The sequence below is a fragment of the Dreissena polymorpha genome, chromosome 5 (genome assembly GCF_020536995.1).
Source record: "Dreissena polymorpha isolate Duluth1 chromosome 5, UMN_Dpol_1.0, whole genome shotgun sequence".
Lineage (NCBI taxonomy): Eukaryota > Metazoa > Mollusca > Bivalvia > Myida > Dreissenidae > Dreissena > Dreissena polymorpha.
The window spans coordinates 120586907-120608715 of NC_068359.1; the positions used below are offsets into that span (position 1 = coordinate 120586907).

Consider the following 21809-nt stretch of genomic DNA (forward strand, 5'->3'; position numbering starts at 1 on the left):
TCAAGGTAGGGGCTGAACAGAAAGTGATTACCATTTTCACCGATTGCCTGAGAAGCAATTAGTGTTCCACCCTTTAATATTATGGCGCAAGAATGTTTTTGGGTTGGGTAGTTGGTTTTTGGAAATCAGTGAAAACCAGTTTGCACACCAGTTACAAAAGATATTTCTTTGAATTCACAAGGCTTTGAAATGTAATTTAAACTAAAGTGACCTTAAATCTAATGCAAATATGTGCACATATTCATATGACATAAAAAAACATACAATTAATAGAAAATCATTTCTACCTATGAATTAGTTAAGACCTTCAAGATATGTATCACGTTACTGAGAGCATTTTGATTGTGCCATAAGAGATGAATTTACCCTATGTGTTAAACTAAGGAAAATTGCAATTTTGATAAATATTTTCTAAACCCACTCATAAGACCAGACATAGGACTTTTTAAAAGTGGCCATAATACCTGGTTATATTAATATAGAGGTTGAGCTAAGTACATGTACCTTTATATAATAAATTATTTCATTTTTTAATAATTTTGATGGAAGATGTAGTGTCTTTTATATTTGTCATGTGCATTTTGTGAACAAAAACATTTTTAATGTATCTTCGTGCAAGCAATAGCCTTTCATTCTTATATAAACACTCGCACTATGCAAAACAAAACATAGGTATCATTTCATGATGATGTTTAACATTATCGGTAATATCAGAAAAGTTTTGACATGCTCAAGAACTTATTTCTGCAGGGGGGGGGGGGGGCATCTGAAACAAGCCATAGTACCTGCTTCAGAAACAGCCCTCACCAATGGTGCTTTCCCTTCCATCCTCCCAGTCATCATCATAACAAGTGACATGCAGATTACCTGATAGGCCAGCCAGCAAACAGTAGCTGGATGTGCCACAGGGTTGATCATACAGGCATTGACAAAGGATAGGTACAGCAAGTGTGTGGTGTTCAGAACAACCATCAGAGGCAAAAGTGCATCATACTTTGTGAATACATATCTGGAATATTGCCTGCATAGGGTAAGAATATTTTGACAATAACTACTGTTTTATATTGTTGATTGTATTATTATGTGGCTTTAATTAGCATTATTCCATATTCTTTTTTAACTTAATATTGATAATCAAAATACAAAAAACTGTTCATACAGCCTTAATAATATTGTCAAAATAAATTATGACAAAGATATGAAAAATATTATTAATATACTTTGTTTGAAATCTACATCATACAGATTGAATAGATTTCTTTTTTACAATGTAATGATACTTGTCTGATATAATCTGCTTTAAAGGTAAAAAATATACTTTTAAAAGCTGGATTTATTATGTTTCAACAAAATTTAACAAATGAAACAAATAATTTTTTTATTGTTTATTAAAAAAATTCTTTGAATTTTCACTAACATTAATTATTCACAAACATTAACAATAATATAAACATTTTACTGTTTGCAGCTAATTCCCTTTAAAATGGTAACAGGCTTTCTTAACAGACCTAAAATATGCAAGCCAGTGATTTCAATGTAATCAAGCAAAGTCGTTGAATTGATATCCCCCGCCAATATGCTTCTGGACACAAAAGTGTTATATTTGACACTCAAAAAAGCATTTTTTCAAGATACAAAGGGCCATAACTCCGTTATTAACAGATGGTAACAATGCCATTTGGCGTGCATCATCCTCTTATCCATATATATACTCATACCAAGTTTCAATGAAATTCGCCAAAGCACTTCCAAGATATGGCTCCGGACCGACGGAAAGACGAACGGATGGAAAGACGGATTTACGGACAACGCCAAAACAATAAATAAAATTGTTCATACATTTTATAAAACAAAATTGATAGAATATGTAAATAAAAACAATGAAAACTAGAGCTTTATCACAGACGTGACGAATACCCCCACATGCCGCATTGACACATAATATTTTGCATGTCGTCTTCACAACAAACAGCGGACACCATGCTCAATTTTTAAAACGCACTAAGTGACCCCTTGACCTAGTTTTTGACCCAAATATGCCCATGTTCTAACTTGGCCTTAGGATCATCTCCATAAAACTTCTGACCAAGTTTGGTGAAGATCGGATGTAAACTACTTGAATTAGAGAGCGGACACCATGCTGAATGTTAAAAAACGCACTAAGTGACACCGTGACCTAGTTTTTGACCCGGCAAGGCCCATGTTCGAACTTGGCCTTTAGATCATCAAGATACAACTTCTGACCAAGTTTGGTGAAGATCGGATGAAAACTACTTGAATTGGAGAGCGGACAACATGCTGAATGTTTAAAACGCACTAAGTGACCCCATGACCTATTTATTGACCCGGCAAGGCCGATGTTCGAACTTGGCCTAGACATCATGTAGATACAACTTCTGACCAAGTTTGGTGAAGATCGGATGAAAACTACTTGAATTAGAGAGCGGACACTTAATACGGACCGACAGACCGACCGACCGACCGACTGACAGACATGTTAACTCCTATATACCCCCCTAAACTTCGTTTGTGGGGTATAATTAATAATATAAAGTACTTTAAAATATCCAATTATTTTTTAAAGATATATCTACGTATAAATTGTATAGTTATTACCATCATTATTACAATAATGTAATACAAATAGAGTTAGGCCCCGCTTAAGAAAATATAACATAAGTAACAAGAGATGACTGTTAGTCAGAAACACAATGCCCCCTACTGCGCCGCTTTGATTTATTAATTTATTTTTTTGATTATATCCCTTTAATTTTTTTTACTTCCCTTGTAAAAATGATCTGTACCTGCCAAATGATAAATATAAATTATCTCCCTTTAAAGTTTGTTACTTCCCTTGGATTTGTTTTTTACCTTTGACCTTGAAGGATGACCTTGACCTTTCACCACTTCAAATGTGCAGCTCAATGAGATACACATGCATGCCAAATATCAAGTTGTTATCTTCAAATTGCAAAAGTTATGGCCAATGTTAATGTTTTCGGACTGACGGACGGACGGACGGACGGACGGACAGTTCACATGCTATATGCCACCCTTCCGGGGGCATAAATACAAACTTTGTTAGAATTGTGACATATAGCTGGTCTCTGTTTATTTGTCAAATGCACAGCACAATTAACATTAAATATATACAGAAAAATGATGTGAATATAAAACATCCTTCAGGTTATGTTGGCAATCCATTGAATAACTTAAAAAAGAAGACCATGATAACACTATAGCGGCCACCTGAGTTCAAGTGAAACAACAAACATTGAAGATTTGACCTTGTGACCTAGTTCTTGACCTTTTGTGACCAAGGTTTCAACTTGGTCAAGATATTGTCACTGATACATGTGTTCATATGGTTTTTCAAAGAGTATTGTTTGGCCTTTTGATTGTAAAAGTGTTTTTTAAGCTTTAACCTGATTTCCAAGTTTTTGATTCCACTTGTTACAGATTAAAACTTTAATCTAGATAAATAATAATCAAGATAAACATTCAAATTAACTTGTGAACAATAAAATAACATTTGTGACTGATAGAACAGTAATTAGGTTTTTAATTCACTTTGACGTAATTACCAAAGTTTTAGATCCCATTTGACCCAGATCCAAACTAGGTCTAGATAGTCCATATTAACATTCTGACCAAGTTTCATTAAGATTGAGCTAAAAATGTGACCTCTAGAGTGATAATGATATAAAAGTTGTCTAAAACAAGTTTTTTTTAATTTGACCTGGTGACCTTGTAGTTGACCACACTTGATCCAGATGTATTTATGGCCTAGCCATTGTCAATCAACATCCTCACCAATTTTCATCAATATTGGGTCATAAATGCAGCTTCTAGAGTGGTGACATACAAGCTTCTTCTTAAATTTCATCTTGTGGCCTGGTGTTTGACCCAGCCTCAAACTAAGATGTCATATAATTGAGACAAATTTTCTTGCCAAGTTCAAAGGAGTGAGGGCAATACAAGTATTACAAGTCAGGCAAACACCTGACAAAAAAGCTCATCATAATCACTGTGGTTTTTTAGCCTTTGAAGGCCATTTACAAGTTAACAATTAAAATTCAGAAACAAAAGTAAAATAAAATCAACACAGAGTATCTCCTCCCCTAATATTAAATAGTATGTAACTAATATGTTGATTTGTGGTTTTTACTTCTTTATTCTTCTTAATGTGGAACTTTCTTGGAATATTATTTCTGGAAAACAGTCTCAGGTGAAATAATTTAAAAACATGGCACACTTATGGATATTTTATTAAAAATAAAGTTTTATTTCTTAAATGTTAATGGACGGGGGAAATTTTTTTTACAAATATAAAATCAATAGCCACCTACCACGTTAAGTATATTTATTGGTATAATGTAGCCTACAGGCGATAACAATCATAGGAACAGTATCTGGATAAGCTATCATTGCAATACATCACCACTGGTACAAGTTCAATCTGTCAAGAGAACTCACCTGCAACAAGTACATTCAGCAATTAGTCAGATATACCACAGAGGTCTGGCAGTATCAGGTGGATGATACATGGAACCAGAATGTGGCCTTGACTGGCTCACGCTATAGCCAATACTAACAGTTTCCTCTGTGTCTCATAAAGATTGAGTGATTTTAAAGTAAATATGATGTATATTCATCACCATAATCATCAGCACCCTCTTGCACCACCAGCTGCTAGCACTATCCTCATAAAATCCAACCAGCATCTATATTATCTGCCATCTGTGTTAAAATGATATTATTAACCTAAATTAGAATATAATTGGCATAATCTGCATCAATTAACAATATCATCATCTAAATCATGATAAATAAAATGATGTAATAGCCTTGTTAATATACAATCAACACAAGACATTATTTTCCCATTAACACAAGTGTAATCAAAACCACATTTGTCCTCCCTCCCCCCCCCCCCCCCCCCCCCCAAAAAAAAAGAAGATATATTTGACTATTATGACAAGAATTGAAATGTCTACAAAACCATTAAGCCCTAATACCTTGTATAACAGCAGTCTAATCAACCACTGAAGGGAATTAAATGCTACAGTATTAAGAAGATTTAAACAATATTTTTTCTGTTTTTATCTCTGATACATTCATAAACAAATGACACTTAAAAAACATATTTTAATAAACTAATCATGTTTCTTTCATTTCATCCTACAAAGTAACATTTCCTTGAGATTGTTTTCAAGAAGCTACACACCTAGTAATATATTTATGATGTTTATGAAGATAAGTTGTATGAATACAAGTAAGATGTTTCCATTTTTTTCTAAACAATCACCGTTTATACTGATTATATTACTTGGCCTTGATATATTGCTTTGCAACATTTTTCAACAAGTTGGTGAAAATCAAGTGCAGAATATTGAACCTTAAGAAATAGAAACAAAAGTCATCTTCCCGCTAACCGACTGAATAACATCTGCAACCTAATCATCTTTGACAGCATTAATGATCTAAACAATCTTGAGAAGTTTTTCTCTTTTCACTCAAAATTCTTCTTGCAATGTCCAATTTTTCTTTCAGTTTTCAGAGCATGTTTTGAGTCTTCAATTTAGACTCAGACCAGCCAATCATGAGGCAGCACACAGTATTTATCACAGCCCTCCTTCTCACAGTGACCGCCCACCTGTCAATCACATGTCCCAGTCAGTGCCAATCATGTGCCAGTGGGCGGGTCAGGTGTCCAGGGGTGGGGCTCACAAAGGTCAGTGCACTTTTGTTTGTGCTTTTGAACGTATGTTTGTACTGAATATCAGAAACAACTTATTTCTTCAGTGAAAAAATATCCCCTACATATTTTTTAATTTCTTTTCATGCTAATGGTTCCTTTGAAACAGTGAGACTTAGTAATTTTTTTATAACAATTACTTTTTATGACTTTTTATAAGTAAATATTTGTGATATATATTAGTTATGCTTTAATGTATTTGGAACAGTTTGTAGAAGACAAGTGTTCACTTAAAAACATAAGATAACTATATTAGTCATGATTGATGACTGACTTTTTGTTGTTTTCCTAGTTTGATAAAAGTGTAAACAGCCACATACGTCTGATTTACAATCATAAAGAAGTGCATTGTTTTATACCAGCAACAGAGATAAAAAAGATTAAGCCATTCCTTTATTGAAATCGTGCTTTTTTTGCCATATCAAATGGCCTCCTTTTATGAAGCAAAAGTTGCCACAAAACTTCATGTAAAATAATTTGGTCAGACAAATTTTGCTAATTTGAAGCAATTGACTTATTTGGTCGATGTCAGAGTTAGCACTGCAGTGCTCAAGCTGTGAATTGAAAAGGGCAGGATGATCTTTTGTCAAAAGGGCACTAAAGCTCAAATAGTCATATCATCCCTTAGGCACGTCTTCAATATAGTGAGTGTTATACATATATATATTTCAAAATATTTTTCCCCATAAAAAACTATTATTTTATCATTCATATATCTTACTTATGTATTTTCATTCAAAACAATGTTTGTATACTTTACAAAATTACTTTCAAAGGGAAAATTAAGTTAATTTATTGGTTCCTCAGTTAAACATTTCTGTTGTAAACGTGATCAGATTTATAGAAGTAGAAGGGCCCAGTGACAGGTGTGACCTTGGTTGGGCAGGGAGCTGAGCCCTACTGTTTAGGCCTAGCTGGAGCACTGCCCTGCACATATTTTTTACACAAATATTAGACATTTACTTTTACCCCAAACAATTCTCCTACAAGTTCTTTCAGCCTTACCACAAGATAAAATATCCGTTGACCTCATCCAGCCTTTACCCCAAACAATTCTCCTACAGGTTCCTTCAGCCTTTCCACAAGATACAATATCCGTTGACCTCACCCAGAACAACATACAAGAGTTGGATGCCCTACCTTCCCTGGCTGACTTGCAGTCATTTAGAATATCCATGAACAAGCTTGATGTCATTAAAGGTACGGGCAAAGACGTAGAGTGAAGTCATTATCTAATTAAAGGTACGGGCAAAGATGTAATGTCAAGTGATGAACTGATTAAAGGTTTAGGCAAATAAGTAATTTTAAGTCATGATCTGATTAAAGGTGTAGGCAAACATGTAGTTTAAAGCCAGGATCTGATTAAAGGTGCAGGCAAAGAAGTAGCTTAAGTCATGATCTGATTAAAGGTTTATGCAAAGAAGTAATTTTAAGTCATAATCTGATTAAAGGTAGTTTTAAGTCATGATCTGATTAAAGGTACAGGCAAAGAAGTAGTTTTAAGCCCTGATCTGATTAAAGGCATGGGTCATTTGATTTTAAGAAATTATGCCAATATAATGTACTGAATGTTTAATGTTTGCATAAGTTTTGACATAACTATCTCAGTTTCATCTGACTTATTATGGAAATCTCCAGGGTCGAGCCTTTTAATTGAAATTTAAAGAGATACAGAACTAAAGTGACTGTCCTTCATTACATTATTGTTATTAAAAAACTAAAAAATAATAAATATATATTTACAGGTGGTGTTTTTGAGAACACACCTAACCTAATGAGTCTGGACCTCTCCATGAATACCATCAAGAAGGTATACAAGCATGGTTTCAAAGAACTGTCCCAGCTAATGACCATTTCACTAAATGGTAACCAGCTAAAAGAGGTTGCCCTGATATTCCAAAACACACCGATGATAACATCTGTTCGTCTTGGAAACAACGAAATCGCAGAAATTGATGATGAGGCTTTCAAAAACAACACCATGATCAAAATGATTGACCTCAGCAACAACCAGATTTCAAGAATCCATAGCAACTGCCTTCAAAAATCTTGACATGCTACGCATTTTGCTCCTTAGCAACAATCCCTTGACAACGCTCTCTGATCTCACATTTTCAACGCCTATGTTATCTTTGGCAGACTTTACAGACTGTCGTCTTACATCTGTACCAAGAGTAATGCCGCCAGAGGTGGGTGACTTTCGTCTTGGTCAAAACAACCTTACACGAATAACTCTGGAGGATTTCCAAAACATAACCAGTCTTACACTTTTGACGATGAACGACAACAAGATTAACTTTGTTGAACACAGGTCTTTTGAAGGTCTTGAAGACTTGAAAGAGCTCTGGATGAGCAGAAATGAGCTGGTGTATATTCCTAGAGGACTGCCGAAGACTCTACAGAAGCTCTACATGGACAGTAACCAAGTCGTTGAGTTGGAACAAATGCTTTTCAAGCCTGATTCAGCTCTCAATGTCTTGAATCTTGAAGGAAACAAGGTGTTTAAAATTCACTCAGAGGCACTGAAGGATGCTCCACAGCTTACCACTCTCAACTTGCAGGGGAATGCAATAACCAGGATTGAATCTGGAACTTTTACACATTCACCGAATCTGGAAAGCCTGACATTTACAAACAATCCAATTGATGTTTTCAAAAGTGGTGCTTTCAAAAACTTGGGAATGCTTACCGAGATATCACTGTCCTACATTGACTCAAAGACAACAGATGTGGAGAACCTACTGCCAGATTTTTTTTTTCAAGAAATGCCGAATGTCACAGAGATTGATCTTATGAGCAGCGTGAAGCTAACAAGAGCCTTTCTTGATAAAATCAAGGATGGAACAGCTCAACCCTTTACGGAAGTGAAACTGTTGAACCTTCAGTACAATGAACTGAAGACCTTGCCACAAAACATCAGGAGCGTTTTCCCAAATATCAAACAGCTGCTTCTGGATGGAAACATGCTTGTTTGTGACAAAAACCTGCTGTGGCTGTATGACTGGATGAAAACCACTGAGGTGTCCTTCCACCAGTATGACCTTCCAACATGTGACTTGCCAAAATCTCTCTATGGCCAAGTAATTGCTACACTCTCCAGGGGGGACTTCGTAGACACAGTGGACAATATTCAAGAGACGAGAAACGAACAAAAACCGCAAAACCCACCACAACAGGAAACGGCACCAGTAGACCCAATTCAGCAAGCATCAAATCAAGGAAATGACATCACTCCTCCCTCAACTGCAAACAATTCTCCTCAGCCAACCAATAGAAATCCTGAGCCTGCTGTAACAAGGTCCACTGGTATGGCCGGAACCCGGGTCATAATAAGACCACCAAAAAGCCAGCCTCAAGTTCCGACAGACAAATCATCAGCTAAAGCTTCCTACTCAGAACTTGCCAGAAAGGCAGCAAGAAAAGCTGAAAAGGAACGCAAGAAGGGAGAGCAGTTTGAGAGGAGGCGAAGCCGAAGGGAAAGGAATGAGAGAAATAAGAACGAGAACGACAAGAGGAGTGAGAAGAGAAAGATCAGGAACAAGAAAGAGAAGCAAGGCAGGAAATGCGAAAAGGATGAGAATGGGAACATCATCAAATGCGCAAGGAAACAAAGGGACAAAAAGAAGTGTGAGGTTCTGGCTGATGGTACTGTCAGGTGTAAAAAGTCCAGAGGCAATAAGGACAAAACCATAGCCACACCAGAGGCACAACGAGCCTAACTCTTAATAAGAAATTAAGTATCAAGGAGGACAATGTTTCAAGTTAAACATTTACAGAACTGTTTGAAAATTGTTATGTAATGTACATTTTTAAACAATAGGCCAAAATGTACAATGTATATGAGTTGTTATGTTCTGCATCAATTAGTATAATATAGCTTACATTACTATTAAAATCATAACATTTTATGACAGCCATGTTTGATTTACATGTACAATGCAATTTTGTTTAATACACACCTTATCATTCTAACAGTAATCTTTTGCAATTTTAAATGCAACAGTTATTATGCTCTTGTTTTTCATAATACACAGCACACAAGGCTGCTTAACAAAACAAGTTCCATTGAAACCTAAGAGAGAACGGGGCATTTGCCATTTATCCTATCCATCTCAATGCACATTAAATGCATTTTTCAAGAAGGGTACTCACACTAAAGCACTAAATTACTTTGCTGCTCTAATCAATAATTCAGATCCCCATATTACGGATGCATAATTCCCAATGATGTTTAACCAAATTACTCTGTAATAGTCCATAAAAGTTGATAAGCCATGAAGACAACACGTATTTCAGGAGCAGGCTTATCAAACAATTGTGCATTCAATGATGCATCTGCTGGAAAAACTCAAGAAAGTGCAAGTTAAGTGCAACTTAAAATCATGCACATCCCAGTTTATGATGGTAACAGGTGCAAAATGTACAGTAACAAAGCTAAAATACTGTTTGTGTTAATAAAATATTCTAAGAAAAATTAAGCAATAACATTTTGAGATATGCTTTTTTCGGTCAAAAACAGTTTTGCTCTATGAAAGAAATTGTATCATTTGGATAAATGGTTGTATTTTAGCATACATTTGAGAGCTGCAACAATTCATTTATGTCTGGATTCAATTTTACTTTTTTCGGTCAAAAACAGTTTTGCTCTATGAAAGAAATGTATCATTTGGATAAATGGTTGTATTTTAGCATACATTTGAGAGCTGCAACATGTACAGTAACAAAGCTAAAATACTGTTTGTGTTAATAAAATATTCTAAGAAAAATTAAGCAATAACATTTTGAGATATGCTTTTTTCGGTCAAAAACAGTTTTGCTCTATGAAAGAAATTGTATCATTTGGATAAATGGTTGTATTTTAGCATACATTTGAGAGCTGCAACAATTCATTTATGTCTGGATTCAATTTTACTTTTTATAAGTAATTTCATTTGATTGATAAGTTTACATATATCAATTTTCCTTTATTGGTATATGTACTTGATTTTGCATATTTATCAGTTCTTGCAGTGTAGTAAGATTAATATGCAATACAAAAAATCTTTGTGTTTTTGTTTTGTCAATATGGACATGTCTATTTTATATAATCCAAGTTCATGCAAACTGTGAATGACAATAGCAACTAAGTATAACAGCAACGAAAATGGCATGATCAATATATGTGACTTCTCTACAATAAAAACTTATATGGAAATTATCAGTCTTCTGACAAATCTCATAGAAATACATAAGTTAGTAATGTTGATAATCATTGTTCAGGTCAGTTCACAATAAATCATGCAATCAATGCATTGAAGAATCTTTAAAGCTGTAACACTGTTGTCAATTTTTGAAAGAACTGTTCAACTCATAATTGGTTCCTAATTGTGTTTCTGTAGCTTACTGCTAACAGCTTACTTTATAGACTATATTTATGTGCAATGTCAATATGATTGAAAATGTACTAAACTTTAAACATATATAAATGATTATTGTGAGACACAGAACGAAATCAACAAAAGATTTTTATTTTAAGTGAATTACAAAAGTCTTTGATTTTTGCAAAGGAAATTAACTGGTCTTTTTCAAACTTGATGGAGGTATAAAGTACAGCCCTAATTTAGGTTCAGTATGTAAAGAATGTAAATGGTTTAGAAAACCAAAAAAATCATTTATTTTTGTTCACATAAAATGTCATGGTTTTTAAAAATGACTACCGTAGGTTTCCACGTATAGCGCGCAGTGTTTTACCTCCAAAATTCAAATTAAAAAGCTGGTGCGCTCTATACATTGATACAACGCTATCCTGGCTGCTAAATTAGTAAAAAATGTGTTGTGTAATCGTAAATAATAAAAATGACCGCCATGTTTTTTTCCAGAAAACTACCACCCTTTAATCAGGGCTCGCGCTGTCATTCGCCACTTGAGCCATTTGTGAAAATATTGAGAATTTGGCTCAAGAAAAATCCGATTTGCGAAAATGCTAAAATCTCGCAAAATTTCATTGAAAACAGCCGCCATTTTAAACTGAAACTGGTTTTCTACATTTTCTCTTTGTTTCAATGAAAGTATTCGCAATTTGAACACTGAACGAAAACCGGTCTGCACCTGTATCGAGACATCGCTTGACCTTATTGTTATTGAAGTGCACATGGTAGGTGGCCAATCAAAACTGAGCTCGCTTACACATGAAATGACGTTGTTGAATGAAACGTAAAAATGGGTCTAGCTATGAATACACAGTTAATATTGTCGACTGCCAACAAAATAGCGGCCGGTCGCAAATGTCGTATTTTAAGATTAAAAATGAAAATAAGCGTGGCAATAAATTAATTATGTCCAAGCTGACTATCGATCTAAATTAAAGAGTGATAATTAAATAATTAATTCTATGTCGTCGATGTTACAACTTTCTGTCGATTTTCGATTGAAATGAAAAGGTGATAATAAATTAATTTGATCGTTTTACTCACACACTATGCTAACTAACAGCAGCGTATTTTAATCAAAGGAAAACGTGACAAACATGCGCGGTTTAATTTAAGTATAGTATAATCGTACAGACTGAGGGGCCATTGTCGAAACAACAAGAAGTCGCTACTGGTAGATATGAATGCGGTAGAAGTTTTGGTCGAAAATAAATTTGTTTGAATAAACTTGCGGACATTTCTTTGTTTGTGTTTTTACACTTCTTTATTGATGAATTCCGATGGGGATTGTTGTCGACAGTCCGGAGAGGAATTCCGATGGGGATTGTTGTCGACAGTCCGGAGAGCAGGCAAGGGTAGGTGCGAACGAGGTCTTTTTTGCGGGTAACGGTAGGTGTGAAAGGGGGTCATTTTGCACTTCGTAATTGGCAGATGTTATTGAGTAATATGTGCCATGACTTGTTAAGACGCTTATTGACATTTGAGACACTAATTGACACTTGAGAACGTGAAGATATGCAATTGCATTTTGTGTGTATAAATATTGAACATCAACAGTGGTGTACCTCAACAATTGTATCCCTGTCTCCCATGCGACATTCAAATTTACCGGTAATGCCCATGCTTTCCCCGAGGAAAATCACACCATGTACACTAATTCTAATTTTCTCACGTTTTTACGAAATGCACGTGGACTGTTAATCTTTTGCTAGAAAATTACAAAATTGTCAGAAAAGTATAGTGCTATGCAACCCATGCTCCTAATCATAATGACGCTACCCTAGAATTTTGAATGCTTAATTAAGCTTTCCAATGCCCCGAATTATTGGATTGTGCAATAGTAAAATGGCGGCCATTTTCGGTCCGATTTGGTGGTTTTATTGTCTTTAAATATTTTTTTCTCCATTTTTGCATTTAAATAAACAGCCTGCGCGCTTTACATGGGAGCGCGCTATATGTGGAAACCTACGGTATTTTTGTAGACAAATAGATTTAGGGATTCCTGATTTTGGAAAAAAAAACACAGGAATTTTCCTCCATTTTCTTGAGTTAATGCCATGACTGGTCAAATAAAAAATCCACAAAATTAATGTTGATGCAAAATAATTATTTTACAGTACCTCTTATTTTATTGTATTTTATTTTGTTATTTTTGTACGTAAATAGTTGATGTTGTTAATTGTTTGAAAAATAAAAAAAATGTATACAGTTCAATAATTGATTTTTTTAGTTACATAATGAAAATGATATTCAACAGATACGATTTTTGTAGCATACGTATGTAAACATGATATAATAAAGCCTTAGTTAAAATCATGGACTTATCATGGAATATGTTTCTTCCATACCTTTATGTATTCGTCAGATATAAAAAAAAAGAAAACTGCCTTCAGCATTCAACGTTTTCATCAAGGAAAACATAATATCATTCCAAACTCAACACTTGTGTATAGTTACAGGGCAGCACAAAAAAGACAGATGCAATATATTTATGTCTTGAAAAATTTCTTTTTCTTTGCATATAATGTATGCATTGCTGGTCGCTATGTGTTAGGTTGTTACAGACGTAATGACAAAATTTGCTTTACAATTTATTTTGATATCAGGAAAGCTAGGACTTATTTGACAGATATTTCTTGTAAAATCATGGGTACAATGTTTACAATGTTTGATAGGCTGTTCCACAATTATGTAGTTATTACAGACAAATCTCACCATTTGTAACATAATTATAATTCAATAGTGTCCAAAATAAGTCACAAACATTAAATCTTGGCTGCAGTTGATATGATTTTCAAGGTAGTGTATTTCACACAGGGTTAAACAAAATAAAACAATTTTATCCCAAAATAATTTCAAACAAGGGTTTCAGTCAGAAAGGTACCGATTTGCTTTAAAGGGGCCTTTTAACGCTTTGTAAATAGACAAAATTGAAAAAATTTGATGCAGATTCGCAAATTTTCCTTGAAGTAATGATGTTTGTGAGGAAACAGTAATACTGAACATTTACCATGCTCTCAAATATCCAATATGTGCATCTTTTGAAGATTTAAAAAAAAACGGAAAATTATAAAGCGTTGCAACGCAAAACGATTGAATAATTTGGAGAATTCTTTTGTTGTCGTTGTATTTTTTGATACTATGAGGATTGCATATATAAAGTAAAAAAAACATCGGACATATTATGAGAGTGGATGGTCTAGTGGATAGAGCGGTAGACTTTTGCTCCATGGCTCCAGGGGTCAGTGGTTCGAGCCCCGTTACGAGTTACTTTGAAAAAAATTCTTTAATTGTATTCTTGTCGTTTTACTGGAGATTTGTAAACCCAATGTTAACATTTATCAATATAAAGCATTTAATGACAAACTTCAATACATGCCAAAATCTGTGAAAAGGCCCCTTAAAAAGGATAAAGATGAAGCAATTAAATGGTCAAGTTTGCTAATGGTTATTTGTTTCATTGTTTACAAAAATGAAAACATACAGTACAGGCACCGTGTACTTCAACAAACGCCACTTTCCGCTTACCAATATGAACCAAGCGATGGGTGTTTAGATCAAATGTGGCGGGGGCCATTTGCCATAAGACAAACACCGCGAATCACCGCGGACCCATAATATCTACCGCGGTGTTCATCGTGTTCGCTTAAAATAAAACAATGGCTGTTTGTAAAACATGCATGCCCCCCATATGGGCTGTCCATTGTAGTGGCAGCCATTGTGTGAATACAATTTTTGTCACTGTGACCTTGACCTATGACCTAGTGACCTGAAAATCAATAGGGGTCATCTGCGAGTCACGATCAATGTACCTATGAAGTGTCATGATCCTAGGCAAAAGCGTTCTTGAGTTATCATCCAAAAATCATTTAACTATTTCGGGTCACCGTGACCTTGACCTTTGACCTTGTGACCTCAAAATCAATAGGGGTCATCTGCAAGTCATGATCAATCTACCTATGAAGTATCATGATCCTTGGCGTATGCATTCTCGAGTTATCATCCGAAAACCATTTTACTATTTTGGGTCACCGTGACCTTGACCTTTGACCTAGTGACCTCAAAATCAATAGGGGTCATCTGCGAGTTATGATCAATCTACCCATGAAGTTTCATGATCCTAGGCGTATGCATTCTTGAGTTATCATCCGGAAACCATTTTACTATTTCGGGTCACCGTGACCTTGACCTTTGACCTAGTGACCTCAAAATCGATAGGGGTCATCTGCAAGTCATGATCAATCTACCCATGAAGTTTCATGATCCTAGGCATATGCGTTCTTGAGTTATCATTCAAAAACCATTTTACTATTTCGGGTCACCGTGACCTTGACCCTTGACCTAGTGACCTCAAAATCTATAGGGGTCATCTGTGAGTCATGATCAATGTACATATGAAGTTTCATGATCCTAGGCCCAAGCGTTCTTGAGTTATCGTCTGACAACCATCTGGTGGACGGACCGACAGACCGACCGACAGACCGACATGAGCAAAGCAATATACCCCCTCTTCTTCGAAGGGGGGCATAATAATTGAACATAAACGTATTGCATTGATCCCTTTCATGTAAAAGTGATAATGAATTATGTATTTCACACCCATGCCCATGACAGTGTTTTCTGTCTTTTTAAACGCAGAGTATAAAAGAAAATTGCGTTTGCACCTAGCTGTAGGATACCGCACCCGAAGGAGTGTTAATTGAGTGTTTGACTATTCAATTAACAGTTTGAAGCCATGAAGAACTCATAAATGATTGTACATGTAGTAAAAGTATTAACCCAAGTCTCTGGATTCCCCGATACATACGTGTCAACTGTCTCAATCGCATACATGCAACTTCTCCCATCTTTATCCATTACTCGATAATCCAATATATGCCTGATTTCCATTTTTAAAATCAAATCATGGGTGGGTAATTCGAAAGTATCAAATGAATTTCGGCATATTCTATTTAAAGATGTGATGAAATAAGCGCCCAATCAGGACAGTTGTATTGCAACATGCGTAAATTTAACCTGACACAGTTCGCACGCGTCATGTACAGCTATTTTAGGTTACAAATTCTACATGAAATAAATAATTTATTCTGTTAAAAAGGGCGCGAAAATTGGCGTGGGTGTATTTATTTGTAAATAAAAGTTTCGTAGCAGATACAACATTGAGATCATCTAATTCCCGTTAAAAGTTTCGTTGTGAATTTCAACTAAAGTACCGGGGTATTTCGCGAATAATTTGGCATTGACATTTCCTCTTAATAAAATATAATTTAAACACGCTGTATCGTTACCGTTACGCTGTATCAGTTCCTTCATTATTGAAAAAATTATTGTATTGTATACTGACTGCACACAAGTGTCGTAACATACGGATGCAATACGTAAATTCTGACAGTACTGAAAGTCGGACACAAGTATATAAATGCTTTAATACTCTCTTGATTTCTTTGAAACTCGGTATTTGTTGTTAAAAAGGGCAATTGCTTTAATTGATTAACACCACAAGAGTTAATAGCATTGATAATCTAAACGCTTTATTTACGTTTCCGACTTTATGTACTGTCAGAATTTAATTACGCATACATGTGCACATACATGTAATATCTACATGTAGTATATGATTTTTTTTTGCACATTTACATTTAAAACACGTGAATGACTCTTGCAGACAGGTGTTTACGGTGGCTGTGCAGCATCGCGGTGATCACGGGTGTTTGATAGCGTGAAATCGCAGCGATTTCGGGTGTTCGCCAAACACCGCGGTCAGTAGCGTGTCCGCCCCCTACGAAATGTCACCCATCGGGAAAAGTGAACACCGCGGACACGCGTTTTTGTTTAAGTACACGGTGCCTGTACTGTAAGACCTTTATTTCATTACCACATATAGATAAAAAACCCTTCAACATGCCATGCATATGATTGCTTCTTTGCAAGATCATCTGGAAAGGCCAATCATTTCATTAGCTATCATCTGCAATATCAATATGCTCCATGAAATGCAGAAGACATTCACTGCTGTCAAACAATTAAAATCCCCATGTGGCTAATGCAATACAACATAGCTTAGCACACTATTTATTTGGTCCACAATCTAGGCAAACAGAATGGAAAACAGTTATTTAGGTCAGCAATTTAGGCAAACAGAATGGCACACATTTATTTAGGTCGAATAGAAGGAATCAGAGTAAGGGCACACAGAATGATACACATTGATTGAGGTAAGCAATTAAGGCAAACAGAACAATAAAAAGTTAAATATGTAAACAATAGCAGAAACAGAAAGGTACACAGTATACCACATAATTTTGATTTTTTATTGTTATTTTTTTCATGACTTTTAATTGTGTCTGTTAATTCTAAATGAATTTATGGAACATCTCTAAACAAGAGGCCCCAAAGGGCCCTGGGTCACTCACCTGAGAGACTAAGATGGAAAGAAACAAAGATTAAAATTCTTCAGCAAATATTTCAAATTATTGGTATGAGAAGACTGACTTTAAAAATAAGGTGTTCCAAAGTATTCACAATAGGCCTATATAGAAAATTACCCAACCCACCCTGGCGGCCATGTTTTTAATACCCAGATTTTTTTAAATATATATATAAGGAAAATGCTTCTTACATACATATAGAGAACACTGCCCCATCCCCTGACGGCCATGTCTTTCCACTGATCACGACCATTTTCAAACTCATCCAACATATCAATAAAACCAATTTTTTGACCAAGTTTCATGATGATTGGCCAAAAAATGTGACTTTGAGAGAATTCACAAGCTTTTTTGGTATATAAATTTAAGGAAAATTACCCCCCCCCCCCCCCCCCTGGCATTCATATTACTAGATAGATCAAAACCATTTTTGAACTCAACCGTCGTATCCAGGAAAAAATCTTCTGACCAAATGTCATGAAGATTGGGCAAAAAATGTGTCTTCTAGACTGTTCACATGTTTTCTTATATACATATAGAGAAAACTGCCCCACCCCTTGGGGGCCATGTTTTTTCACTGATCATGACTATTTTCAAACTCTACCAAGAATTAGATATAAATAAAACCAATATTTTGACCAAGTTTCATGATGATTGGACAAAAAATGTGACTTCTAGAGTGTTCACAAGCTTTTTTTACTATTTAAATATAAGGAAAAAGACCCCCCTTCCTGGCGGCCATGTTTTTTTACCGATTCGAAACCCTTGTCAAACTCAACCGTCATATCCAGGAAAATGCTCTGACCATATTTCATGAAGATTGGGCAAAAATGTGTCTTCTAGACTGTTCACATGTTTTCACTATATACATATAGAGAAAAGTGCCCCGCCCCCTGGCGGCCATGTTTTTTTACTAATCATGACTATTTTTAAACTTGTCCGAGATATCAATGAAACCAATGTTTTGACCAAGTTTCATGATGATTGGGCAAAAATTGTGACTTCTTGAGTGTTCACAAGGTTTCTCTATAGCCATATAAGGAATACTGCCCCGCCCCCTGGCGGCCATGTTATTCAATGGACCGAAACCATTTTGAACTCAACCAACATATCATTAAGACAAACATTTTGACAAAGTTACGTGAAGATTGGTCATCAAATGTGACTTCTACAGAGTTCACAAGGTTTTTCTTTTTTTTGACCTAGTGTCCTAGTTTTTGACCCAGCATGACACGCTTTCGAACTTGGTTGAGGTATCATTAGGACAAAATGTTCTGACCAAGTTTCATGAAGATCGGACAATAAATAAGGCCTCTAGAGTGTTCACAAGGCAAATGTTGACGACGGACGGACGACAACGACTGACAAAAGGCGATCACAAAAGCTCACCATGAGCACGTTGACTGCTCAAGTGAGCTAAAATGTAAGTCTATGCTTTTCCATCTTATCAAGCCTAACAACATTCAAAGTTTCCAAGGCTAACTTACAAATAAATAAATATAAAAAAGTGCCAACAATGGACACATGATAGCAATTCCAGATTGTTTATTGCTCTCAAAATGTAGAAAGCATCTGACCCTTAAAAGCTCATGTTTATTTGTAACAATTAAGGATGTAAAGTTATTGCTGCATACAACATAAAATGAAACTCATGATATGAATCTGATGTACAAAACAGAATTGGAACTCACTTCACAGTTGAATGAAAACTTTTATAACCAGTATCTAATGCTGAAAACAGATCTTATGACCTTTTTGTCATTGACTGGATGGATAAATTCTTGACACCCTTAACTACCGGTAATATAATCTAAAAAGAAATAGTTATATGTATGATAATTAAAATAAAGTTGTTTTTTATTCCGGAAAAAGGACATTTAAATCAGCTTTATTATCATTTAAAAAAAAATTAGAGTCAATTTCATCAACAAGAAATCTGTATACAAAAATATCTTCTTCCAGCAAAGATTTCAAAGCAATATATTAATCATAAATCAAATAATAACAAATTGAAATTATAGCAAAGAAAAACAAGAACTAGACAAGGGCTGTTTGTAAAACATGCATGCCCCCCATATGGGCTGTCAGTTGTAGTGCCAGCCATTGTGTGAATACCTTTTTTGGCACTGTGACCTTGACCTTTGACCTAGTGACCTGAAAATCAATAGGGGTCATCTGCGAGTCATGATCAATGTACCTATGAAGTTTCATGATCCTAGGCGTAAGCTTTCTTGTGTTATCATCCGGAAACCATTTTACTGTGTCAAGTCACCGTGACCTTTACCTTTGACCTAGTGACCTGAAAGTCTATAGGGGTCATCTGCCAGTCATGATCAATGTTCCTATGAAGTTTTAAGATCCTAGGCGTAAGCGTTCTTGAGTTATCATCAGGAAACCATTTTTCTAAGTTGAGTCACTGTGACCTTGACCTTTGACCTAGTGGCCTGAAAATCATAAGGGGTCATCTGCGAGTCATGATAAATGTACCTATGAAGTTTCATGATCCTAGGCATAAGCGTTCTTGAGTTATCATCCGGAATCCAATTTGCTATTTCGGTTCACTGTGACCTTGACCTTTGACCTAGTGACCTCAAAAACAATAGGGCTCATCTGCGAGTCATGATCAATGTACCTATGAAGTTTCATGATCCTAGGCCTAAACGTTCTTGAGTTATCATCGTGAACCATCTGGTGGACGGACATACATACCGACGGACTGACCGACATCAGCAAAACAATATACCCCCTCTTCTTCGAAGGGGGGCATAAAAATAGTATTGTGCAAAAATATAAAGAAATTTAACCAAAACCATGGTAAAGAAAAGTGTGTCTGTTTTCTTACGAAAATGTCCAGGAATATTTTAGCTGCAACATTTGGAAAAACTGGGCTCAATGCATGTTCTTTATGTGCAATCCAAGATTAGTCTGTGCAGTCAGTGACACTTTCAATTTTATGGAATATTTTGATGACAGGAAGTCTCGTCAAGATGAAAATCCTGTCTAGGATGGAAGTGTTGTCCCTGCTAAGCCTGCGCAGACTGTGCCGACCAACACTGGGACCACACTTTACCCACATGCATTACCAGTGCTCCAGCTAGGCCTAAATTGAAGGGCGCCTTGCCCTCATGAAGCCCCGCCCTGCCCTTTAGTTGCCCTGCACTGCCCTTTTATTATTTAAAAAAAAAATTTTTTATTTATATTTTTTTAAAGACATATTATAATTTATAAATCTCTATAGCATTGTTATAAATTTATTTCTTGTTGTACACATTTTATTTGCAGGGTTTAATAATAATGGAAATTATGCATTCTATTTACATAACAAGAGGGCCATGATGGCCCTGAATCGCTCACCTGACTAACCAAATACAATCCCAACCCAGATTTCATCAAGATTAACATTCTGACCATATTTTATAAAGATTGGATGAAAACTGTGACCTCTATTGTCTACACAAGGTTTTTCTAATATTTGACCTATTGACCTAGTTTTTGACCCTAGGTGACCCAAATACAATCCTAACCCAGATTTCACCAAGATAAACATTATGATCAAATTTTATAAAGATTGGATGAAAACTGTGACCTCTATTGCCTACACAAGGTTTTTCTATTATTTGACCTAGTTTTTTACCTAGTGACTTAGTTTTTGATCCCAGATGACCCAAATACAATCCCAACCCAGTTTTTATCAAGATAAACATTCTGACCAAATTTCATAAAGATTGGATGAAAACTGTGACCTCTACTGTCTACACAAACAAATTGTTGACGGTTTTTCTATTATTTGACCTAGTGACCTAGTTTTTGACCTCAGATGACCCAAATACAATCCCAACCCAGATTTCATCAAGATAAACAATCTGACCAAAGTTCATAAAGATTGGATGAGAACTGCGACCTCTATTGTCTACACAAGGTTTTTCTATTATTTTACCTAGTTTTTGACCTATTGACCTAGTTTTTGACCCCAGATGACCCAAATACAATCCCAACCCAGATTTCATCAAGATAAAGATTCTGACCAAATTTCATAAAGATTGGATGAAAACTGCGACCTCTATTGTCTATACAAGGTTTTTCTATTAATTGACCTAGTTTTTTACCTAGTGACCTAGTTTTTGACCCCAGATGACCCAAATACAACCCCAACCCAGATTCCATCAAGATAAACATTCTGACTAAATTTCATAAAGATTGGATGAAAACTGCGAC

At 35.5% G+C, this 21809-nt stretch overlaps 2 protein-coding genes across 6 annotated transcripts in view; one reads left to right on the forward strand and one right to left on the reverse strand.

The window, feature by feature from the left end:
* LOC127880733 (arf-GAP with coiled-coil, ANK repeat and PH domain-containing protein 2-like) overlaps nt 1-21809 on the reverse strand; it is a 103746-nt gene that overhangs the window by 45778 nt on the left and 36159 nt on the right. The gene's annotated exons all lie outside the window — the stretch shown is intronic.
* Nucleotides 830-13482, forward strand: LOC127880734 (leucine-rich repeat-containing protein 15-like). Its single transcript, XM_052428103.1, has 4 exons — nt 830-1030; nt 5554-5734; nt 6823-6958; nt 7504-13482. The coding sequence occupies exon 4, from the start codon at nt 7813-7815 to the stop codon at nt 9475-9477; it is 1665 nt and encodes a 554-aa protein (XP_052284063.1). The 5' UTR covers nt 830-1030; nt 5554-5734; nt 6823-6958; nt 7504-7812; the 3' UTR covers nt 9478-13482.